Source organism: Podarcis cretensis (genome assembly GCF_951804945.1).
Source record: "Podarcis cretensis genome assembly, chromosome: 3".
NCBI lineage: Eukaryota > Metazoa > Chordata > Lepidosauria > Squamata > Lacertidae > Podarcis > Podarcis cretensis.
In genome coordinates this window covers 58,287,266-58,306,644 of record NC_137172.1, presented here as the reverse complement: position 1 = coordinate 58,306,644, position 19,379 = coordinate 58,287,266, and the positions used below count along the sequence as shown (strand labels likewise).

The window sequence follows — 19,379 nt, the reverse complement described above, 5'->3', positions numbered from 1 at the left end:
TTTTTTTAAAAAGTCAAAACAATAACAAACGTTAGCAAGCCAGAACGCCGGAACCTCCAGTCATGGATCTTTTGCATAACTTGAACTTTAGCCCTAAAACGATATTTGGACTAGGAACTGTCCTCCCAACTGTGGCAGTTTTCAAAAAGCACCCAAAATATGAAAAGTAGGCAATATAAAATACTTAGTGCTTATAATAATAACATGAGTTTTTGGTGGCATTTCTTTCTACATATCTGTTTCTTGAGCTGCTGTAGTTCATATTTTTTTAAACACCATTCATATTGTGAATGTTCATGTTGTGTTTCTTGTGGTGGTTGTCTTGTATCTTCCAGCTCTTTTAAAAGACAGTGTCTACAACATGGAATGCAGACACAATCTGGAACCACTCAAACTTGATTTCAAATTACTATGGTGCAGTTTCTTCTAGAGTTCTGGCTCTCTGCTTGTGGTTTTGCCTCCCAGCAATACTTGAATGTGGACAAACTGCTGGCCCAGTTTCTGTCTTGTCTTTGCTAGCAAGCTTATTTCCTCTTTCTGATGGAATAGGTTCTACAGTTTTCCATTGTAAAGTTGTTAATCCTCTCATCCTGCTGTGGTTTCACATGAAGTTTTACCCAACAAATAAAGTGATAGCTAAAGCTCAGTGTGGATTTCAGCTCTATGATGGCCAGCTTTTTGTGATCATGTTCTCATACAAAAGTTTTTGAAAACCCAAGACTAAAACTGACAGCAAACTGGCAAACAGATATTGCTCTTCTGTCATTTTTAGTTAAAGAAAAACAAACCTTGTACAGTCTTAAGCTTCATATATGTGTGTAAGAGAAAGAGAAGTCCTGCTCACTTGATCAAAGAGCTATAGATCTGTCAGTTTTCATTTGTTTGTTAGTACTTTAATTTCAAATTTTCAGATCCTTTTCTACCCCCATAGGCTGCCTCCTGTGATGGAGAATACTGTGCAGGGATCATAGGGAAGAGCCTATGTAAACAGAGCATGCTCCTTGAGACTAAAGAAGGTATCGCAGTACATAGTAGGACCATGGGTATCTAGTAAGATTGCTCACTTAGCTTAGCAGCCCCAAAGAACAAATCACCAAAAAGCTTTGAGAGGTCCAGAAATACAACCAGTGTTACCCTATTCATACACCTGAACCCTGAATGCACCATTTCTCCATTTCTCTTCACTTGGGAACTTGTAATGAGAGTGATAAATGAAAGGGAAATAAACAGACCGTGTATTCCAGAAATATGATCAAGTTTCCTCAAGATTTATGAATTATGTAGAAGACATAGAGTAGACCCATGGAAATAATTGAGACGAGCTAGTCTTTTTGAAATCTACTGCCTCCCAAAGCTTTTGAATTTTTTGTGGGGTTTTTTGTGGGGAGGCCTGTATATTGCAATGATGGTGGCTTACTCACCTGCACCTGTTTTACAACCCCTTGTCTGAGACAGCCTTTTATTATTTAAAATTGTCAACAATTGTCTCTTCACTGAGTTTAAGTGCATAGCTCCTTAATGTTTACTCACATGATTTATGTTCTGGATCTTTATTATCCTCATGGCTGTAGGGTGAATAGAGTCAAATGAGGACAGGACTCCAATATATTTAGTAGTGTAGAGGTTGGAATTTATAAAGGTGAAGCTGGAATATTACAACAAGCTGGCAAAAGGAATAGCCTCTTTGCCATTTTACTGGAAAAAAGAAGACTTCATACAATCACTTGTAGTAATTGTTCAGTTTTCTGGTTTAGTACTGTTTTGTTTCAGGTGTTAATGTAGCAGAAAGTTAATGTATAAACTATACTTAGGAAAATTAAGAAAACATCAAAACAGAGGAAAGTGAATTGTATAATTTATTTTCCCAAGCGATTATTATCTTTGAGTTTAAAGGCCCAAATAATCTAAAAAGTCAAACACACACGTAAGATAATGAACTTGTAGATGAACTAGACACTGTTCATCGTTCAGCCCCCAAAAGAACTTAATTCAGACTGAGTGAATGGGCAATAAAATTCCAAATGCAATTCAGTGTAAACAAATATTAAAGTGTAGGAGCAAAAAAATCTCATTTCCACATAGACACTCATGGAGTTTGAACTGGTGGTGACTGACCAGGAATGGGACCTATGGGTTGTAGTGCGTAGCTCGGTGAATTGCCAATATCCCCAGAACCATACAACAGGCATGAACTCCTACGTAACACTGTTCTCCACTCCATTCTAGTTTGTCAACAACTTTCTTGGAAAGAGCCCAGAAGTGGTTCAAATGTGGCTTTGGTTACAGTTTTAGTACAGTACACGGTGCCATCAAGAAAGGACATAGTTGCCATGGCTGGCCCAGTCTGGCTTGTGTTAAAACACAGCAAGTATAAAATGCTCAATAATGCTTCTAGGCTTCCTCTATCATAGACTGGCATCTAGATGTTCTGCCTTCTCCCACAAGTTCTGTACCTGCATTCTCTGCCTTGTTCAACAGATTCTGGATTCCACATTCTCTACCAGAGGCTCTTATGTATAATTTTCAGAAAACACCACTTGAGGAGAAAATGAACCCTTGGAAGCACTACAATTCTGAAAATAATAGCCACATAATCAAATACATCTTCTGCAGAGTATAAACTTAAAGCCATTACTCAGCAAGATGGCTTTGAAAATAATTGCTGTAATTCTGATGACAAGGAAACTAGACCAGCACAGGGAGATCAGTTTACTCTGCTAGCCTTATAGGGCTCAGCTACCAGGCTTGGTTTACTTCACCCGGTTGTGCTACTATTTGATGACACATTTTGGGCAAGTCCTAGTTGCAAAGGAATACTTGCTGGCTTGGTGTATCCTCACATTTGGTCAGGCCTGCCCGGCTCATTTTGGGTAGCATCTAATCACCCTCCCAGCAGTGCAGTTCATTACACACCTGCTTGCTTTGCCTCTTCCTGCTTTGCCTTGGATAGCAACATTCAGTTTTTGAGCAGAATCTGAATGAGGTATTGGGGGCTTTCTTATGAGGGTCATAGGTCCTACATTACAGAGTGCAACTTTCTATTTAAAGAGCTTTCAGTGGAGAATCCTCTACTGAAGGAGGCTCTTATGTGGTACAAGTCTAATTTCAAGATAATTATATGAAGGGAGAGCAGAGACCTTGAAGTTGTCCATCAACAGCACCTGGTAGATGACTGAGAAGACACAGAAGTCACTTGGTCGCAGTCTTCCCCACTATGATGAGATATATTTTGTTTCTATTTAGATTATAGACATTGTTTATAAATTTGTATTTATACCCATAAATTAGCATATGCAAATACCATAGAAGCTTGTGTCATTTTGGGTGGTGGGGGGTGTGTGTGGATGCCTAAGCGGCCACACGAGACCCTCTGTCATTGTTACTCTCCATGGAGTTTTTTCTGTATCCCAGGATGGAGGGAACAGTGACTATTCATTAGTAGCCAGCTGCCCTAAGCCAGCCACTGCTGGACTTAAACTGTCTTACTGAATTATACACTGTCCTAGTTGCGCCTGCACAGTACAAACCACAGTCCTCTTTGCCTAGGGAGTCAGATGACCCCAAAGAACTAATCTACTTGTGTAATCAGTAATTATAGATTTAATATTGTCTCCAGTTATGATAGTTAGAGCTAAGACTCCACTGTTTAGCTTATTCTTGTGGTTACTTTCCTTTTCCTATGTAGTGTGTATGCTTCTTATTCTGGGCCTGTATATTAAATAAACAAGAATTTAACAGTAGCAATGAGAAAAAACCCCAGGTATGCCATCCTGTGGAAAAACTGAGGAATTTAATTCAGAAACAGAAGAGTATGTTGACATACTGGGCCACTATTTCCTTGCTAATGTAATCACTGAGATGACAAACAAAAGGCAGCATTTCTCAGTGCTTGTAGATGTTCAACTTACTCCCTTTTAAGAAGCTTGTTAAAACCACAAAAGCCAGAGGATAAAAGTTTGGCAGAGTTGCAAAAGATCTTGTCTGACCACTATATTCCAAGGCCAAGTATAATTGTGAAACGTTTCAAATTCCATAATAGGAGGTTGAAGGAAGGTGAATCTGTATCAGAGTATATAGCTCATCTCTAAAAACTTACTGAACCCTGTTATTCTGGAAATCTGGAGGGAACATTGAGAGACAGATATGTGTATGGAATTAGTCATGGAAAAAATAAAAAGCAATTACTGGATGATAGGGATCAGACCTATGATAAAGGTGGCAACTACCATGGAAGCTACGGTGACAAATGTACAGGATTTGCATCTTGACAACAGAGAAACTCAAAATAAGTCTATAAGTCAAGTCTGCAGCCCACAGCAGATGTTTAGAGATCTGGAAAGGTGCTATTGTTGAGGAGGAATGCTGTCAGCCTATGTTGGTAAACACTGAATGTCCCAATGCTATAAATTCATAAAACCTAGGCATTTAGGAAGAAATCGTGAAGGAGGTTGTCTGGTTCCACAACCAAGTCAGTCCAAGAGAGAGGCAAGAAAACAAAAAGCTTATTATTTACAGATGGAAAGGGGAGAGGAGGCAGATTAGAAGATTCGCTTGGTTTACTGTGTAATAGAAAAAAAAGGAGACTTATACTGTAACTGTGTAGTTCAGGAATCAACCAGTAGGCATGGAAATACTGTAGAGTCAGGGGCTTCTGTTACAGTTGTCAATGAAGAGAGTTACCAACAATGTAAAGGAGACCTGAGTCCATTGGCCAAGAGAATAGTGAAATTAAGTACTTACACTGGCAGAAATCTCCTAGTCCTAGGATCGATAAGAGTTCAGTCACATACAAAGGTCAACATAAAGTCTTAAAGGCTTTAATAGAAAAGGAAGAAAGGCCAAACTTTACTTGGTTCAACATGGCTGAAGTAAAGTAGAGGCATAGAAGCCACCCTAAAATATTTCAAGAAGGAGTAGGTACAGTAAGAGGAATAAAAACCAGTATTTATAACAGGAGGGCAGCCAGCCAAAGTACTGTAAAACCAGAGCAGTGCCCTGTGCTCTCACAGGGAGAACTGAAACAGAACCGGGTAGATTGGAATAAGAAGTCATAATCAATCAAATTTATAAATTAGACATTTACCCCATTCCAAGAACTTAGTACTTGCTCGCATTGCTTGGAGAAGGCCTCCATTTTAAAAGTAGGACATGCCCCAGGCTTACCAGCAGATGGAACTTGAGGACTGCAAGAAATTCAAGTGTAACAGGTTGTCCTATGGAGTTTCATCAGCCAGAGATATATTCCAAAGGGCCATTAAAAAGCTCCCAAAGGACATCCTGGAAGTTGTGGTGATGATTGATTACATTCTCCTCATCACATGCAAAAGATCAGGACCATCTTCCAAATCCTAAGATAAAGGTAAAAGTAAAGGTACCCCTGCCCGTACGGGCCAGTCGTGTCCGACTCTGGGGTTGCGCGCCCATCTCGCTTAAGAGGCCGGTGGCCAGCGCTGTCCAGAGACACTTGCGGGTCACGTGGCCAGCGTGACAAGCTGCATCTGGCGAGCCAGCACCAGTGCAGCACACGGAAACGCTGTTTACCTTCCCGCTAGTAAGCGGTCCCTATTTATTTACTTGCACCCGGGGGTGCTTTCGAACTGCTAGGTTGGCAGGCGCTGGGACCGAGCAATGGGAGCGCAACCCGCCGCGGGGATTCAAACCGCCGACCTGACGATCGGCAAGTCCTAGGCGCTGAGGTTTTACCCACAGCGCCACCCGCGTCCCAATCCTAAGATAGTATTTGCTAAAACCATCCTCTTTTGAAGATTGCGCTATGCAGATCACTGGGCTTTTAGAACATCTGGATCTGTCCCCTGTAGAGGCATTCCAGATCAGAATGTGGACTCAGCAGACTCCTGTACTATCTGGGGTAATCCATTACATTTTACAGGGGCCGCAACAGAATCCAGGAATGAATTCCGGGCAATGAATATAGAACTGAGCTATATTATCCCTGCATCTTGTGGCTCATGCGGGTGGTGTTGCCATGACAAAAACAGCAAAGGGGTCTGAGAGGTTTACATGAGGTGCCTGCCAAGAATTTTCTGGATGAAAGCTGTAGCTCATAGTGATGTCTAGTGGCTTGGAAAGAGTTGTCAAGCACTGTTCCCAGTGCCAGCTGCATCAAGAAACTCCAGCACAGACCCCCTTGCACCAGAAGAACCTACACTTTGGAACTCCCTGCCTATTGAGATCAAGTAGGTGTCTACACGGTATTCTTTTGGAACCTGCTAAGAACATTCTTGTTTAGACAAGCCTACCGAGATGCTTAGATGCGGGTGGTGCTGTGGGTTAAACCACAGAGCCTAGGACTTGCCGATCGGAAGGTCGGCAGTTCAAATCCCTGTGACGGGGTGAGCTCCTGTTGCTTAGTCCCTGCTCCTGCCAACCTAGCAGTTCGAAAGCACGTCAAAATGCAAGTAGATAAATAGGTATGGCGGGAAGGTAAACGGTGTTTCCATACGCTGCTCTGGTTCGCCAGAAACGGCTTAGTCATTCTGGCCACATGACCCGGAAGCTGTACGTCGGCTCCCTCAGCCAATAAAGCGAGATAAGCGCCGCAACCCCAGAGTTGGCCACGACTGGACCTAATGGTCAGGGGTCCCTTTACCTTTACCCAGATGCTTAGGAAGTAATTCTAATCTGCTTTAGTATTTTAACTTTTGAATGATTTAATGTATTGTTGTGATTTTTCCTTGATTTTATTGTTTTATCATTTTGTAAACTGCTTTGAGGTTTTCTACAATCAAGCGGTGTATAGATTTTATGAAATAAATAACATAAATAATTTTGCATTTAGACTATGCTGGCCCCTATTTTAGGGAAGAGGATTTTTTCACAGAGGCTCATTCAAAATGTGGAAAACGTTTTGGCTGTCCAGATGTTGCTGAACTACAGTTCCCATCATCCTTCACCATTGGGCATTCAAACATCATCCTATCACCCAGCTTCAAATGACCTTGTTGAAAGAGCAGTAAGGGATTTTAAAGAAGTACAAGACAATGCCACAAATCATCATAGGCATAAGTTCTGGCCAACTGCTAATGGGAAGGGGACTAAGGACTCATCTGGATTTACTGTATCCTGACATGAAAGGAGAAGTATGGGGGGGGGGGCTACTTAAAAATCCCTACATGGCTACCATGTCAAAGACTTAAAGGTTCAGAATTCATTCTTCCCAAAAAGTCTCAGTACCCACTAACTTACATAGATTCCAGGGATGACCTGATAACAAACGGGGCCTTTATTATTTAAAGTTGCAGTCTTCTAATAGTGAGTAGTCTGTAAGTATTAATGTGACATCTACATGTGGATAGATGCATCTGAAGTACTTGAGCCGTCACCCAAGAAGAACCAGAGCCCTGGAGAGTAAGTGAGAATTCTGAACCTGGTTGTTCAGGGCTGTTCATAAAAACTGTTCATAAAAGTCAGAGACACCAGTGACGGACAGATGAATCTAGAGGAGATGCCCACTCCTGAGAAGAAGTGTGATCCAGTGAAAGAGCAAAGAGTTCTTATGTTATTTGAAGGACTGTGTCTGAGTTGTAAAGTAAGGGTGGAGCAATGTTGTAATTGGTTATAATAGAGTTAAATATTGTCTCTTAGTTATTATGCCTTGGAGCTGAGACTCCACCCTTTTACTTCTTCTGAAATTACTTTCCCTTTCCTATGTAGTTGTATATTAGCTTCTTGTTCCGTGCCTACTATGTGATTAACCTTGATTTCTGTTAACTAAATAACTGTTGTATCGCTGAATGATGAGACCACCAGAGCTGGTCCCCCCTCCATTTGTGTCATTTACTGTTCAGGGAAGTTTTTAACGTGTGATATTTTACTGTATTTTTGGTTTTTATGGAAGCCGCCCAGAGTGGCTGGGGAGGCCCAGCCAGATGGGCGGGGTATAAATAATAAATTATTATTATTATTATTATTATTATTATTATTATTATTATTACTAAGTGAGGTTACCAGGGCCTTCAGCATGACTTCACCGTCAGTCTTCAACCTGTCTGACTACAGCTTCCCTCCACCCTGACCGCTTGTAGTCCAAAACTTCTAATTCCCTGTAGGTGAGTTGGCAAGAGGAGGAGAAGAGATGGCGAGGTCCTTTGCATTGGGCTGGGTTGTACCCCACACATAGTGCAAACATAATGGACTCTTTTTTGGATTCAGGTGTCAATCACAGAGACTGGCTTTTAAAAATACTTGTCATCCAATGGATTTCTGATGGTGTACAACAGCCATAAAATTATTCAAAGTGCAAATACAATAAAATTACTTCCTAGTAATTTGCAGACTGAGAGGAAACAAAAGACTATAGAAACCAAAAGCAGACTGAGGTGATATAATCGTTTAAAATTCCATGCCAAATAAAAATGTCTTAAGTAGGGATACATAATAATTCATAAACATGCTGAATTAAAAATATATATGTGTTTTCCTGATTAATATGCAAATTGGAGCATAGGGACTCATTGGATTTCACACTTCTCTGAATTTTGCAATGTAGTTCTCAGCTTTAGAAATGTATACAAAAATGCGTAGAGGGAGGGGATGCATACCAAAATGAGTATTTTGGTACAAAATGCTTACAAAAATACAATTTAAGGAAGTGTATACAATTTAAACACAGCTTTTGTGTGGTTTAAAAGAACAATTTGCAGAAAACAAAACAGAATGGAAACAAAACAAAACTGAACAGATGTGAAACTGACAACAAACATGCCGGGCAAGCTTTTACTATAATGATACCTGGTGACTGACAGGTGGGTTTATTTATTTATTCATTTTATTTTATATTTCTACAATTTATATACCACTTAATTACAATGGTCTCTAAGCAGTGTAAAAGGAATACAATCTAATGAAAGTAAATATTAGTTAAAGCAATTAAATCAGAGTCTGGTGGATTGAGCGGATGAAATCAATAGGGGGTTCAACGGTCAAGAAGGTGATTTCTGCATGTGCTGTAGAGGAAATTGAGAGGCAGATGGGATTAACAACCTGGGAAGGTATCCCATCTAGGAGAAAGAAAGCTCTGATCCTAAGCCTTCTGTCTTGTGGGATATATTTGGGAGAAGAGAAGGCAAGTAGAAACCCTACAAAAATCCCGAGTGGAGTCCCTAAGGTGGTTGGATGGCACCTTGTACGCCTCCTTCTAGCAACTCCCCGAGCCAAGCATGTGCCAAACGTATGACTCTGCTTTCTTTTGGACCACATTAGTGAGGCCGAGGGGAGGGTGTCATTCTCTGGGCAGCCTAGGACCTCCATACACTTCCTAAGCTTGTACACTATGGAAGGTCACTTCAGTACTGGTAACACAGAAGTTTGACACTCCCCCCCCCAACTGCCTGGAGGCACACTCCATTGTTTCTTGAGACAGAAAGATACCACCAGTAGTTGCCAGAAATTCAACAGGGACCTCAACTGGAAAGGAGTTACATAAAATTGGACCTACAATACTGAACACACTGCTCCTGATGAATATGAGCTGTGTATCTGAGCCATGGGGGACTACTAACTGACTCCCCCAATGACCTCAAATAAATACAAGAAGCCTGAAGCTGGCCCAGTAGCACATGAGCAGCTGGTGAAAGCTTTTCAGCACAGAAGTGGGGTGTTGGCAGCAGTCTGTCCCCACCAACAGTTTAGCCTATGATGTTTATACTAGCTGTAGTGTCTGAACCAGACATAGAGCATATTGCAATCATTGAGTCTTGAGGTTGCCAATGCATGAATCACCATGGCCAAACTATCCTTGTCCCACCCGCCTGTCAAAATTGGCCCCTTGGGGGATGGAGTGAAAGAGTGTCCAAACAGGATTGAACTCCCTTGAGGAGCACCCCTAGAGGGTTCAGAGGAACTCACTAGTGCACCCAAACTAGGCAGGATTGTACTCCGTACTCCTCAGCGTGGTGAGTTCACTCTTGCTTTCTACAGGTTGGCCAATCCAGCTGCATCTTTACCTCCCCACACACCTGGTGTGACATCTGATGTCAAGTGAGAGGCAGGTGGCTGTGGTATGGGAAAATGCCCTCATGGGCCAAATGGAAAAGCCTAGTTGGCTGGTGGTAATCCCGATGTAACCCAGCTACAGCGTTTCCAGAACAAGGGTAAATGTTGCCAGGCTATCTCTGCCCTGAAACAGCCAAAGCTGACCAATCGGTCAAAGCTAGTAGAAGGCACTCTGTTGCACTAAGGCTACCTGATCCTCATGTGACATTGTCAAATCAAGGAGACCTCCATGCTACATACCTGCTACTTCTAGGGGAGTGTACCATTCTTCCAGAAGCAGAAGAATTCTAATCTGCCAGACCTGAGAGCCACCTTCCCATATATTTAGAATTCAGTTTTGGTTTATTGACCCTCATCCTGTCAAGGTAGAGCTTAAGAGGTCTTCTCCTTCTGTTGAATGTGCTTTGGATCACTTCCTTGAGTTTTCTGGAACTCATGTTCTGCAGACACCATAATGTGCTGCACTTTATTTGCTCCTGGTCTGCATACTTTAGTTTGGATTACGTGGCATAATTTGTGAGAGGTTGAACTTGTGGGTTCCTGTCTCGGGAATGGGATCCTGGTTTGGATGTCTAGTTTAGATTCCGCCTTTCCCCTTAAACTCAGCAAGTTCAGTTTAATGTTGAAATTATGATTCAGGTATGTTAACATTGTCAGGGAATTGTGTACAGTAATTACATTTGTCTTCAATCTCTAATCTGCCCTCTGCTGTAGCATTTTTTTCCAACCTCAAAATAATGTGGTATAAATTCCATTTAAACATGTTCCTTACCCTTTGTGTTTGTAACTCTTATTTCATTGGACCCCTGGTTTGGAAAATATAATAATGCTAGATTAAGTGTATGGCTGCACAAATAAACTTCCTGTATGCATTAGCCAGCTTTAAACTTACAACCCAACACTACTGCATTTACATAAAGATATATGAACGGAGTTACGTTGGTGTCTTATGAAAATTGCAAACACATGTGCATTCAGAGAGAGAGATACACACACACACTCTCACTTGTGCTCTGGGGCATATATGCATGCATGTTTGTTGAGTTTTTGTAGGATCTGTCTGTATCCTCAGGTATGTGCATCTTTATTTCCTTCTTGTGCAAATCAGGTATATTTACAACAACCATAATTCCTCACCAGATTTCTGCCTTCTATTAAAGCTAGTAGGGCAAGTATGAATGTGAATATTTATTAAAACTAGCAGATTAAGATCCAAAGAGATTCAAGATATCTTTAATCGTCTTCAGATATGATTTCTGTAAATGGTACCTGTATATTACAAGGTAGCATTCTGTAAAATGTACAATTTTGTTATTCACTGCAAACACAACTTATGTAATTATGCACCTTGTTACTCATTTGTAACAAAGTCCTTTTTCATAATTTGTGATAAAATTGTTTCAAAACTATTTTTTTGGTTATAGAGGCAAATTCGTGTATTCATTCATTGCTCTCCATGTTATTTGTTGTATATGCTAAAAATGTTTAAAACAATCTATCATTTGTATCAGGGTTTATAATCTGAATAACAATTAAGCATTTAAGTATGGAATTGCATTCATACATTCACTTGGCTATCTATGTTTCAGTTTCACAAAAGGTTTTGTTTGTTTTTTAACCAGCGGAGCATAGATAGCTGTGAAGCTATCTATTTGAATAATTTAATGGCTTCTTTGTTTCTACAAAGTTAAAAATCATGAGATGGCAAAATAAATTATTCTGAAGTCTGTTTTGTCTTAAATTTCTTTTTATTTGAATATGTTAAAATGATCCCTTTAGATATTTTCAAAGCTCTGTTTTTTATAGTTTGGTCTCAATGTTAAATTGAAGATAAAAAACCCTAGACTTTTGGTTGTTGTTGCTAGATTTATTAGCTCTTTGTTTTCCATGCAGCTAATATGTGGTTAAATGTCAAGAGGCTACATGTTTAAGCAATGACTGATTTCACTTTATATTTTTATTTGATTTCGCAATTCAAATGAAAGAAGCATGCTGATAAGCACAATGGCAGCATAACTGCAGGTCTAACTTTTCTTTCTTTTCTTTCCTTTTAAAAAAAATGCTTTCTGCTACTAAATACCAGGAATCATGATAATTGCAGTAGGCATGTTTGTGTGCCTTTTCTCTGACTTAGATACAGAACACTCTTTGATTTCTGGAATTTGACAGTCTGTGGCTGGCTGCACACGAGCAAGCAAGTGTGCCTTCACAAAAACACACTTTACTGTGCCACATCTCAACTACACTGTAGTCCTACCCAGGGTCATTACAGTATACACTTTCCATATTTCTAACAAACATGAAAATGAACAGGACAGGAAGTAGATAGAGAAAGAATAACTGAAGCCTGGTAGGGGTATACAACATGAACAGACGAGGCTCCGTGCTAGCCTTTGGAATACTTAAAAGCCCCAACCCATTTGCTCCTCAGTGCCTGCCTTTGATTATCAGAGCCACATAAAGAGAAAACTTAAACAACTAGTACATTGAAACAATGATTTGGTATGAATCCAGAGTTAATTGTTTTTCAAGTGATGTTTAAACCAATGCCAGTGCAAGGCAAAAGTATCTGGCCTATTGCCAGCACTGTTGTAAAGCATATTAGCTCAGATGAGAAGTACTTCAAGTTAGAGTCAGAGAGTGAGAGAGAGCAGGAGCGACACTGTTCCCTGTGCTTAGACTCTGCTCAGTTATATCTTCCTCCTTGCTGGGACTAGCTGGATACATGCATACTCAGATCTGTTAGCCAGAAAACATGGGTTTTGCCCTATTTCAAGCTGATTTCTACTCTTTTTTCAGGTGGATTGCCAGCTGCTGATTCTTCTTCTAACACCCTACCAAGATATAGCACCCTCTCTGCCACTAACAATGACCATGACCCTTCACACAAAAACCTCCAGTGTCGCTTTACTGCACCAGATACAAGGCAATGAACTAGAGCCTCTCAGCAGACCTCAGCTGAAGATTCCTCTGGAGCGGCCGATTAGCGAAATGTATGTGGACAGCAGCAAAACTGGAGTTTTCAACTACCCAGAAGGTGCCGCTTATGATTTTTCCACTACTGCTCCGGTGTACAGCTCACCCAGCCTCAGTTATGCCCCTACGACAGAGTCATTTGGGTCTAGCAACTTGGGAGGATTTCATTCTTTGAATAATGTTCCTCCGAGCCCTGTTGTGTTCTTACAGACGGCACCTCAGCTTTCACCTTTCATTCATCACCCCAGCCAGCAGGTACCTTACTACCTTGAGAACGAACCGAACAGCTTTACGATGAGAGAAGCGGCCCCAACAGCATTCTACAGGTAAGTCATGCCACTGATTTATTTGAAACAGAGCAGGTGTATAAAACAGTGTTTAAAGCGGGGGGGGGGAGAGAGAGAGAGAGAGAAGCGTGATTTCTTTCTTTCTGGGGAGTTATGCCATCAGAATTATTGAGTCACTGCTGAATTATTCGACTCAGCGATAGTGTGGTGTAAATCAAAATGTCTCTTGTGACGGTTGGGTAATTGTTGCTGTGTACGCTAGAAGCGAAATGCATATGAAAAACAAGTTGGGCTGCCTTGGGGAGGGAAAACAACCCTGAAGCTCAAAATAGTGAGCTCTAGGACAGGACAAAACGAAACGCTAGCAAATTCAGATGGAAGAGCAGCTATAATGCAAGAGTTTTTTGAATTATACCAATCTGTTCCTTCTATATGTTTACATGTTTGAACGTTAAGTCCGTGGACAGAAAGATTTTTCCACGTCTGCCCTTACACTGCATCAATTGACTTTTATATGAAGTGTTCAGAAAATTAGAGGGTTGCCCTTCCAAATAGTTGTGATTAACTTAAAGATGGTTCTTCAGTCATAAAGAAGCTTTTAGAAAGTGCACCTAAGGCCACGGAGGGGAAATAAGGTAGTCCTAACAATACTTGTGTGCGCACACTCAGTCAATGGTGTATTTTAAAAGATCGGCTTCTCAGATGTTTTTTCTCTGTAACTTGTAGTACACTAAGAGAAGTCTCAGAGCTGATAAGATTTTTTTTAAAAAAAATCCTTTCCTTTCGGAGAATGAGGGGGAGTAGCATACATTGGCGCTTTAATAGGCCTGCATCTATAAAGAGATTTTAGGGCTCTTTGAACTTGCTGGGAGAATGTGGCTGGTACAATGGTGACAGAAATCATAAAAGCATGAAACAGAAAGTATTGCTTAACTCTCCCACCAACTATACAATTTATTGTGTTGACTTTGTTCGAATCAAGTACAACTTGCACACACATGCATCATGAGTAATGAAACTAAGTGGAGGATCCAGAGAGGGACTGAAACACCACTTATTATTATTATTGCAAATAATACTCTAAGATGCACCTCTTCTGCATTTGTGATCACATTTGGGGATCTGTTCCAATAATATTGGGAGCATAATTCTGTAAAATAGTTTGCTGCATTGACGTGAATCTATGTTAATCAATGTGCTTTCTGCTCTACTTGAGATTTCCTTGCTGGTTCCTAGAAATCCAAGGATGCCTGAGCAGCAAACAGACTGTAAAACCAGAAGTAATAATTCCTGCAATATTTATAATTTGTTATCTGCCATACTTACACCTTCAAACACAGAACCTATTGCTGGATTTTAGCCATGGCATGTGTTTTGGTTATGTATTGCCACAGAAGCCCAAAGTCACGCGCCAAAGTCTTGCTGAGCCTGTTTTAAAACACACAAACACACATGTTCCATGAGACATAAAAACAGATAACTTTGAACTGTTGGGGGAAAGTGCTCTTTAGTTACAACAGTGCAAAAGAGGTTAGAACAAGTGCACAACCAACATGGAAGCACTGTGGGCTCCTTTACAAGAAGGCACAGCACGGAAATTTAATGATAAATAGATAAATAGAAGGAAATAAATAGATAAATAGAAGGAACATAAATTGACCTAGCAGGTTCCTAATACATTCCTCTAGTGGAGATTACAACAAGATTAAAAAGGCCACCCACTAGGCCGACTAGGGCATGAGATGCTGCTGAGTATGCAACCTGCCACATATCAGCATGAAGAATGTGCTGTCTGGAAGATGTTGGTCGCCTAAACTGGAAAATAACAACTTTATACTAAATTCAGGTAGGTAGCCGTGTTGGTCTGACGCAGTCGAAATACATAACAAATTGTCCAGTAGCACCTTAGAGACAAACTAAGTTTGTTCTGGGTATAAGCTTTCATGTGCATGCACACTTCTTCAGATATACACTTCTTCAGGTGTACACTTCTTCAGATACACATTTCTGAAGAAGTGTGCATGCACATGAAAGCTTATACCCAGAACAAACTTCAGGTGTACACTTCTTCAGATATACATTTCTGAAGAAGTGTGCATGCACATGAAAGCTTATACCCAGAACAAACTTAGCTGGTCTCTAAGGTGCTACTGGACAATTTTTTATTTATTTCGAGCTTTATACTAAGCCACAGAATAGTGACAACAAAAGTAGTTCTTGAGGAATAGCCATGTATTACCAACTTTTTGTGACTATATAATAAACACAAAGTTATTTGCAATTGATTTCTCTTGGTGTTTTGTGAAAGCTCCAATGATTATCATTCCATTTAGACAAAATCATTTTAATAGTACTTCATATATATATATATAGAGAGAGAGAGAGAGAGAGAGAGAGATTGCTAAAAACTCAGACATAAAGACTACAGGGTTTTTTTCAGTCATGGAGTGAATGGAGCTGCCACACAGCTCCTGCTTTCTGTGTTTACTATATTGCTTAACATGACTTAACATGACTTCAGTAGAATTAGATAATGGTTCACTAAGGCTGGTATGGTTTGGCTTCTTTAGCCTCAGTTCCACTAGACTTGAGAGAAAATAAAATATTTAGTTTTCAACTGTGTTATCTTGTAGAGTTCATAGTGGAATATAATTTTTCATTGTGGCCTTAAGGTGGCATTTAAGTTACGATGGAACATTTAATTTTTCTATGGATTTCCCAAATGAGGTGATATCAGCATTCAAAAAAGAATTGGACGCATATTTTGGCTAGTGTTATTCTTCTTTCTCTTTAGACTTTTCGGAGGAGCTGTATTCTGGAAAATACAATGTGTTTGGTAGTATGCCTTTCTTTTTGTCCAAAAACCTTTCAAGCATTTTACACTCTTTTTTTCACTGTGTTTTAAAAATAAAATGTTACTTCTACTTTTAAAATATTGCTCTATTGCAAAATTTTATTACTGTGCTTTAACAGACACTGTAATAGTAGAAATACTCTTCACTTGATATTATAAATTAATGCATGTTGAAATTCTACATGTGCTTACTCAGAATTTGGTCCCGTTGAGTTGCGTAAACATTACTGATAAGGAAGAATGCATAGGCTTGCAGCCTCTTCATATTTTAAACACACTGTTTAAAAACTCCCTATAATTTTTTCAGCTATAGATGATCAAAAATATTGAATTAAATAGTTTAGGTTTCTTAAAAGAATTTCCTATGGTATTTAAGTTTGTGGTTAGGTCTCTTACAAGTTAACAAACCGTCAGTGGTCTGGACTCTTTTCGTATATTTTTCTAACACTACAATGTAGATTTATTTTCATTTGTGACTCAGCTCACAAGTAAGTCTTACTGAACCACTTAGTTTATCAATGGCTGTAAATATGTAAACACTCGAGTGAGGCTTCTAAGTAGGCATGCATAGGTTTGTACTGGTACTCTCTAGTGTTTAAGATGTTATAATGTTCAAGACGTTAACTATGCTTACTTGGAAGTAAGTTCCATTAGTTTTAATGGAAGAATTCTTTAAATTGCAGCATTATATGCTAAATTCTCATACAGTTTCAATCTCCTTACTAAAAGCATCCCCCTAGGAATATATTTTTTTTAAAAAAAAATCTGTACACAGGGAGTTGAAGCTAAGATACTGTAACTTTTAGATAGTTAAGGACTGAGTTGGCACTTGAACTTGTTGTTTGACTGAGCCCTGCATGGCAGGCACTGAGTAACAAAGCAGGCAATTTAGCATTGCATAGAGCTGTAAAGAAGATGATTTCAGTTGCCACCACTTAGCCCTAAACAGCACTAGAAGTTTACTATGGTAACTGAATGCTCACGAATGACCGTGGAAGGAAAGGTTAGAGTAAATTCATTCATTCTTTCATACTAAAAGCACTGTTTGTTGCAAATACATTTTTAGTTTTATTACTGGGATGCCTTTTGGTATGCATTGCGATAAGCTCATCAGCCGTTTCCAGCCTGGCATTCTGAACTACAACCCCCATTATTTATGCTGGTAAAGCTGATAGGAATTGGAGCCTTAAGACATCTGAAGGGCATTCAGTTGGAGAGCAGACACAAAAATACAGAGCTAGGGTCCTAACCTCACCTCTGCCACTTGGTAGCTTTCCATTGCTCCCTGATCCCTGGAACTCATGGGTGCTATTGTATGTCACCCCGATGTTCAAGCAGTGCGAGATTCCAGGGGTTCCAGGTCCTTTCCCTGGGTTCGTGTTTCCTTTTGGACAATGAGGCAGAGTGGAGACTGTGGTGTCTTTATGATATATGGTTTATTTACACACCTATACAACCTGACCCTACAGTGGAGGGGTTCACAGCATTAACACACCAAAAGGGTCTTGTTTCTCCCATAGCAACAGCCTTGGATTCAAACAGACATTAGACATTGCTCTGTCTCTCTCTACTCCCAGCTTGCTTCTTTACATCTGGCCCACGTCACTACAACTTTCAACTCTTACATTTGTCTTTTTCTAACTACCAGCCCCACCCATTTGTCGCCTCACACAGATCCGTTTCCTTTGTTTCCCCATCACCCAGGCAATCACCTCACCAGGAAGCTAGCCTGGCTTATATTCTAACACTTGCAGGATCCAGGGTTTAGATGGGTCTCTGCATACAACCTACTTTCTCTACCCAACACAAACAAGTGCCTGCTCCACATCTCCCCACGTTTGGACTGGCAGACTACTGCTGCTAGTGGTATTTTTAGCTGATTGCCCAAACCTTTCTTTACATCCAGTGTCTATCCTTTCAACGATGCGCTTGCAACTCTCTCTGAGCAGCATGAGGAGCATGTTACAGATGGGGTCGAGGTAGAGAAGACCTTCTTTTGTAATCCAGCAGAATTGTGACTAGAAAGCTCAGCGTGGCTGAATGTGCTCATGCTGTTAAAGCAGCCCAAATGCTTCTGTATCCGGCTGAGCTAAATAGCCACTTATAAAAACCCTTCAGTGCTCACAGTAACAGGTTAGAATAACTTCTCTACCTATTTATGCATTGCCAGATTGAGAAGAGTCTGATATAGGAGTTACATCTTCTGGCCTGGATGTTGACCTTGATCTCAGCTGGCAATTATTAAAATCCTTGTTGCCTTGCACTCTAATGTCACCTTTAAGCCTTTGCTAGCCATCTGTCAAACAATACACAAGTTTTTCACACTACACTGTTGAGTCCTTGCACACTGATTGAGTCCACTGGTATAGGCAGTCTGTAGCTGAAAAAAGTAACAGAAGATATTATTACTAATTAATTATCATTGCTCAGGGGAAGAAGAAAGCTATTGTTATGGATCCGCTTTACTAGAAGCAGTAAATAGAGTGGGTACACTGTGTGCTCTCTGGTGGCTCTCTTACAGTTGTAGTGTAGCGTGTCAACACCGGTTAAACTGCTAGTGAAATAATGAAAAAATGAAGCATGATATTTATGTGTTTTAGAATATATTCAGTTCTGTTTTAGAAATTATTTGCTTTGGGCGCTATAAACTGGTAAAAGATTAATAGTTAACTTATCATCTGTTTTTAAAAGCTTTTTTTATATTCTTATGAACATGATCCAGTTTCTTCCGGTGAAACTAATTAGACTGAAGTGTGCTTAACCTTAGCCAGATTGTAGTCTAATTGTTTAAATTTCAGCTGTTCTGCATAAACAGATCTCAATATATATGCTTTTTTGAGGATGTGGGATTATTTTGTTAAGTTACATTTTATGAAATATACTACAAAACATGGATACTTCCCCCCACCCATTACTAATAAAAAGATAAAAGTATGCCAGTTTGTGAGACACGTATAGGCTAACAAGGCTGGCTCTAGTACTTGGCAGAGAGAGATGGGCACCTCGGGTGGCAGAACTGGTGGTGTAGGACAGAGCTGTTTGCCATACAGCATGTCTTGTACCCCCTAAGCCTGCCAGCTATCTGCAAGAATGGTGGAGAGAGTGGTCCCATCGCCAGTATTGAAATCAGGTTTATGTGCTAGTTTGCCTACGTTCTGCACATAGAAGACGGGCGCCATCTTCCTCAGGCAGCAGGACTGTGTTGGTGGTGTACACCAGAGGAGGGACCAGAGGGGGGGGAAGGGGGC

The 19,379-nt window shown here is 40.3% G+C and overlaps 2 protein-coding genes across 6 annotated transcripts in view; one reads left to right on the top strand and one right to left on the bottom strand.

Annotated features, from left to right (window-relative positions):
• ESR1 (estrogen receptor 1) overlaps window positions 1–19,379 on the top strand; it is a 205,466-nt gene that overhangs the window by 69,677 nt on the left and 116,410 nt on the right. For 4 of the 5 annotated variants that reach the window (XM_079971531.1, XM_079971532.1, XM_079971529.1 and 1 more), the window contains one exon: window positions 12,814–13,316. In XM_079971531.1, coding sequence (XP_079827657.1) covers window positions 12,883–13,316 — 434 coding nt within the window. In that variant the 5' untranslated portion in view covers window positions 12,814–12,882. Of the gene's footprint in view, window positions 1–12,813; window positions 13,317–19,379 lie in introns of those variants that run through there. The other variant, XM_079971533.1, reaches the window with a different exon arrangement.
• Window positions 1–19,379, bottom strand: part of LOC307213408 (uncharacterized protein) — a gene marked incomplete at its 3' end in the record, with an annotated part of 117,316 nt that overhangs the window by 9,099 nt on the left and 88,838 nt on the right. The window lies entirely within an intron of this gene.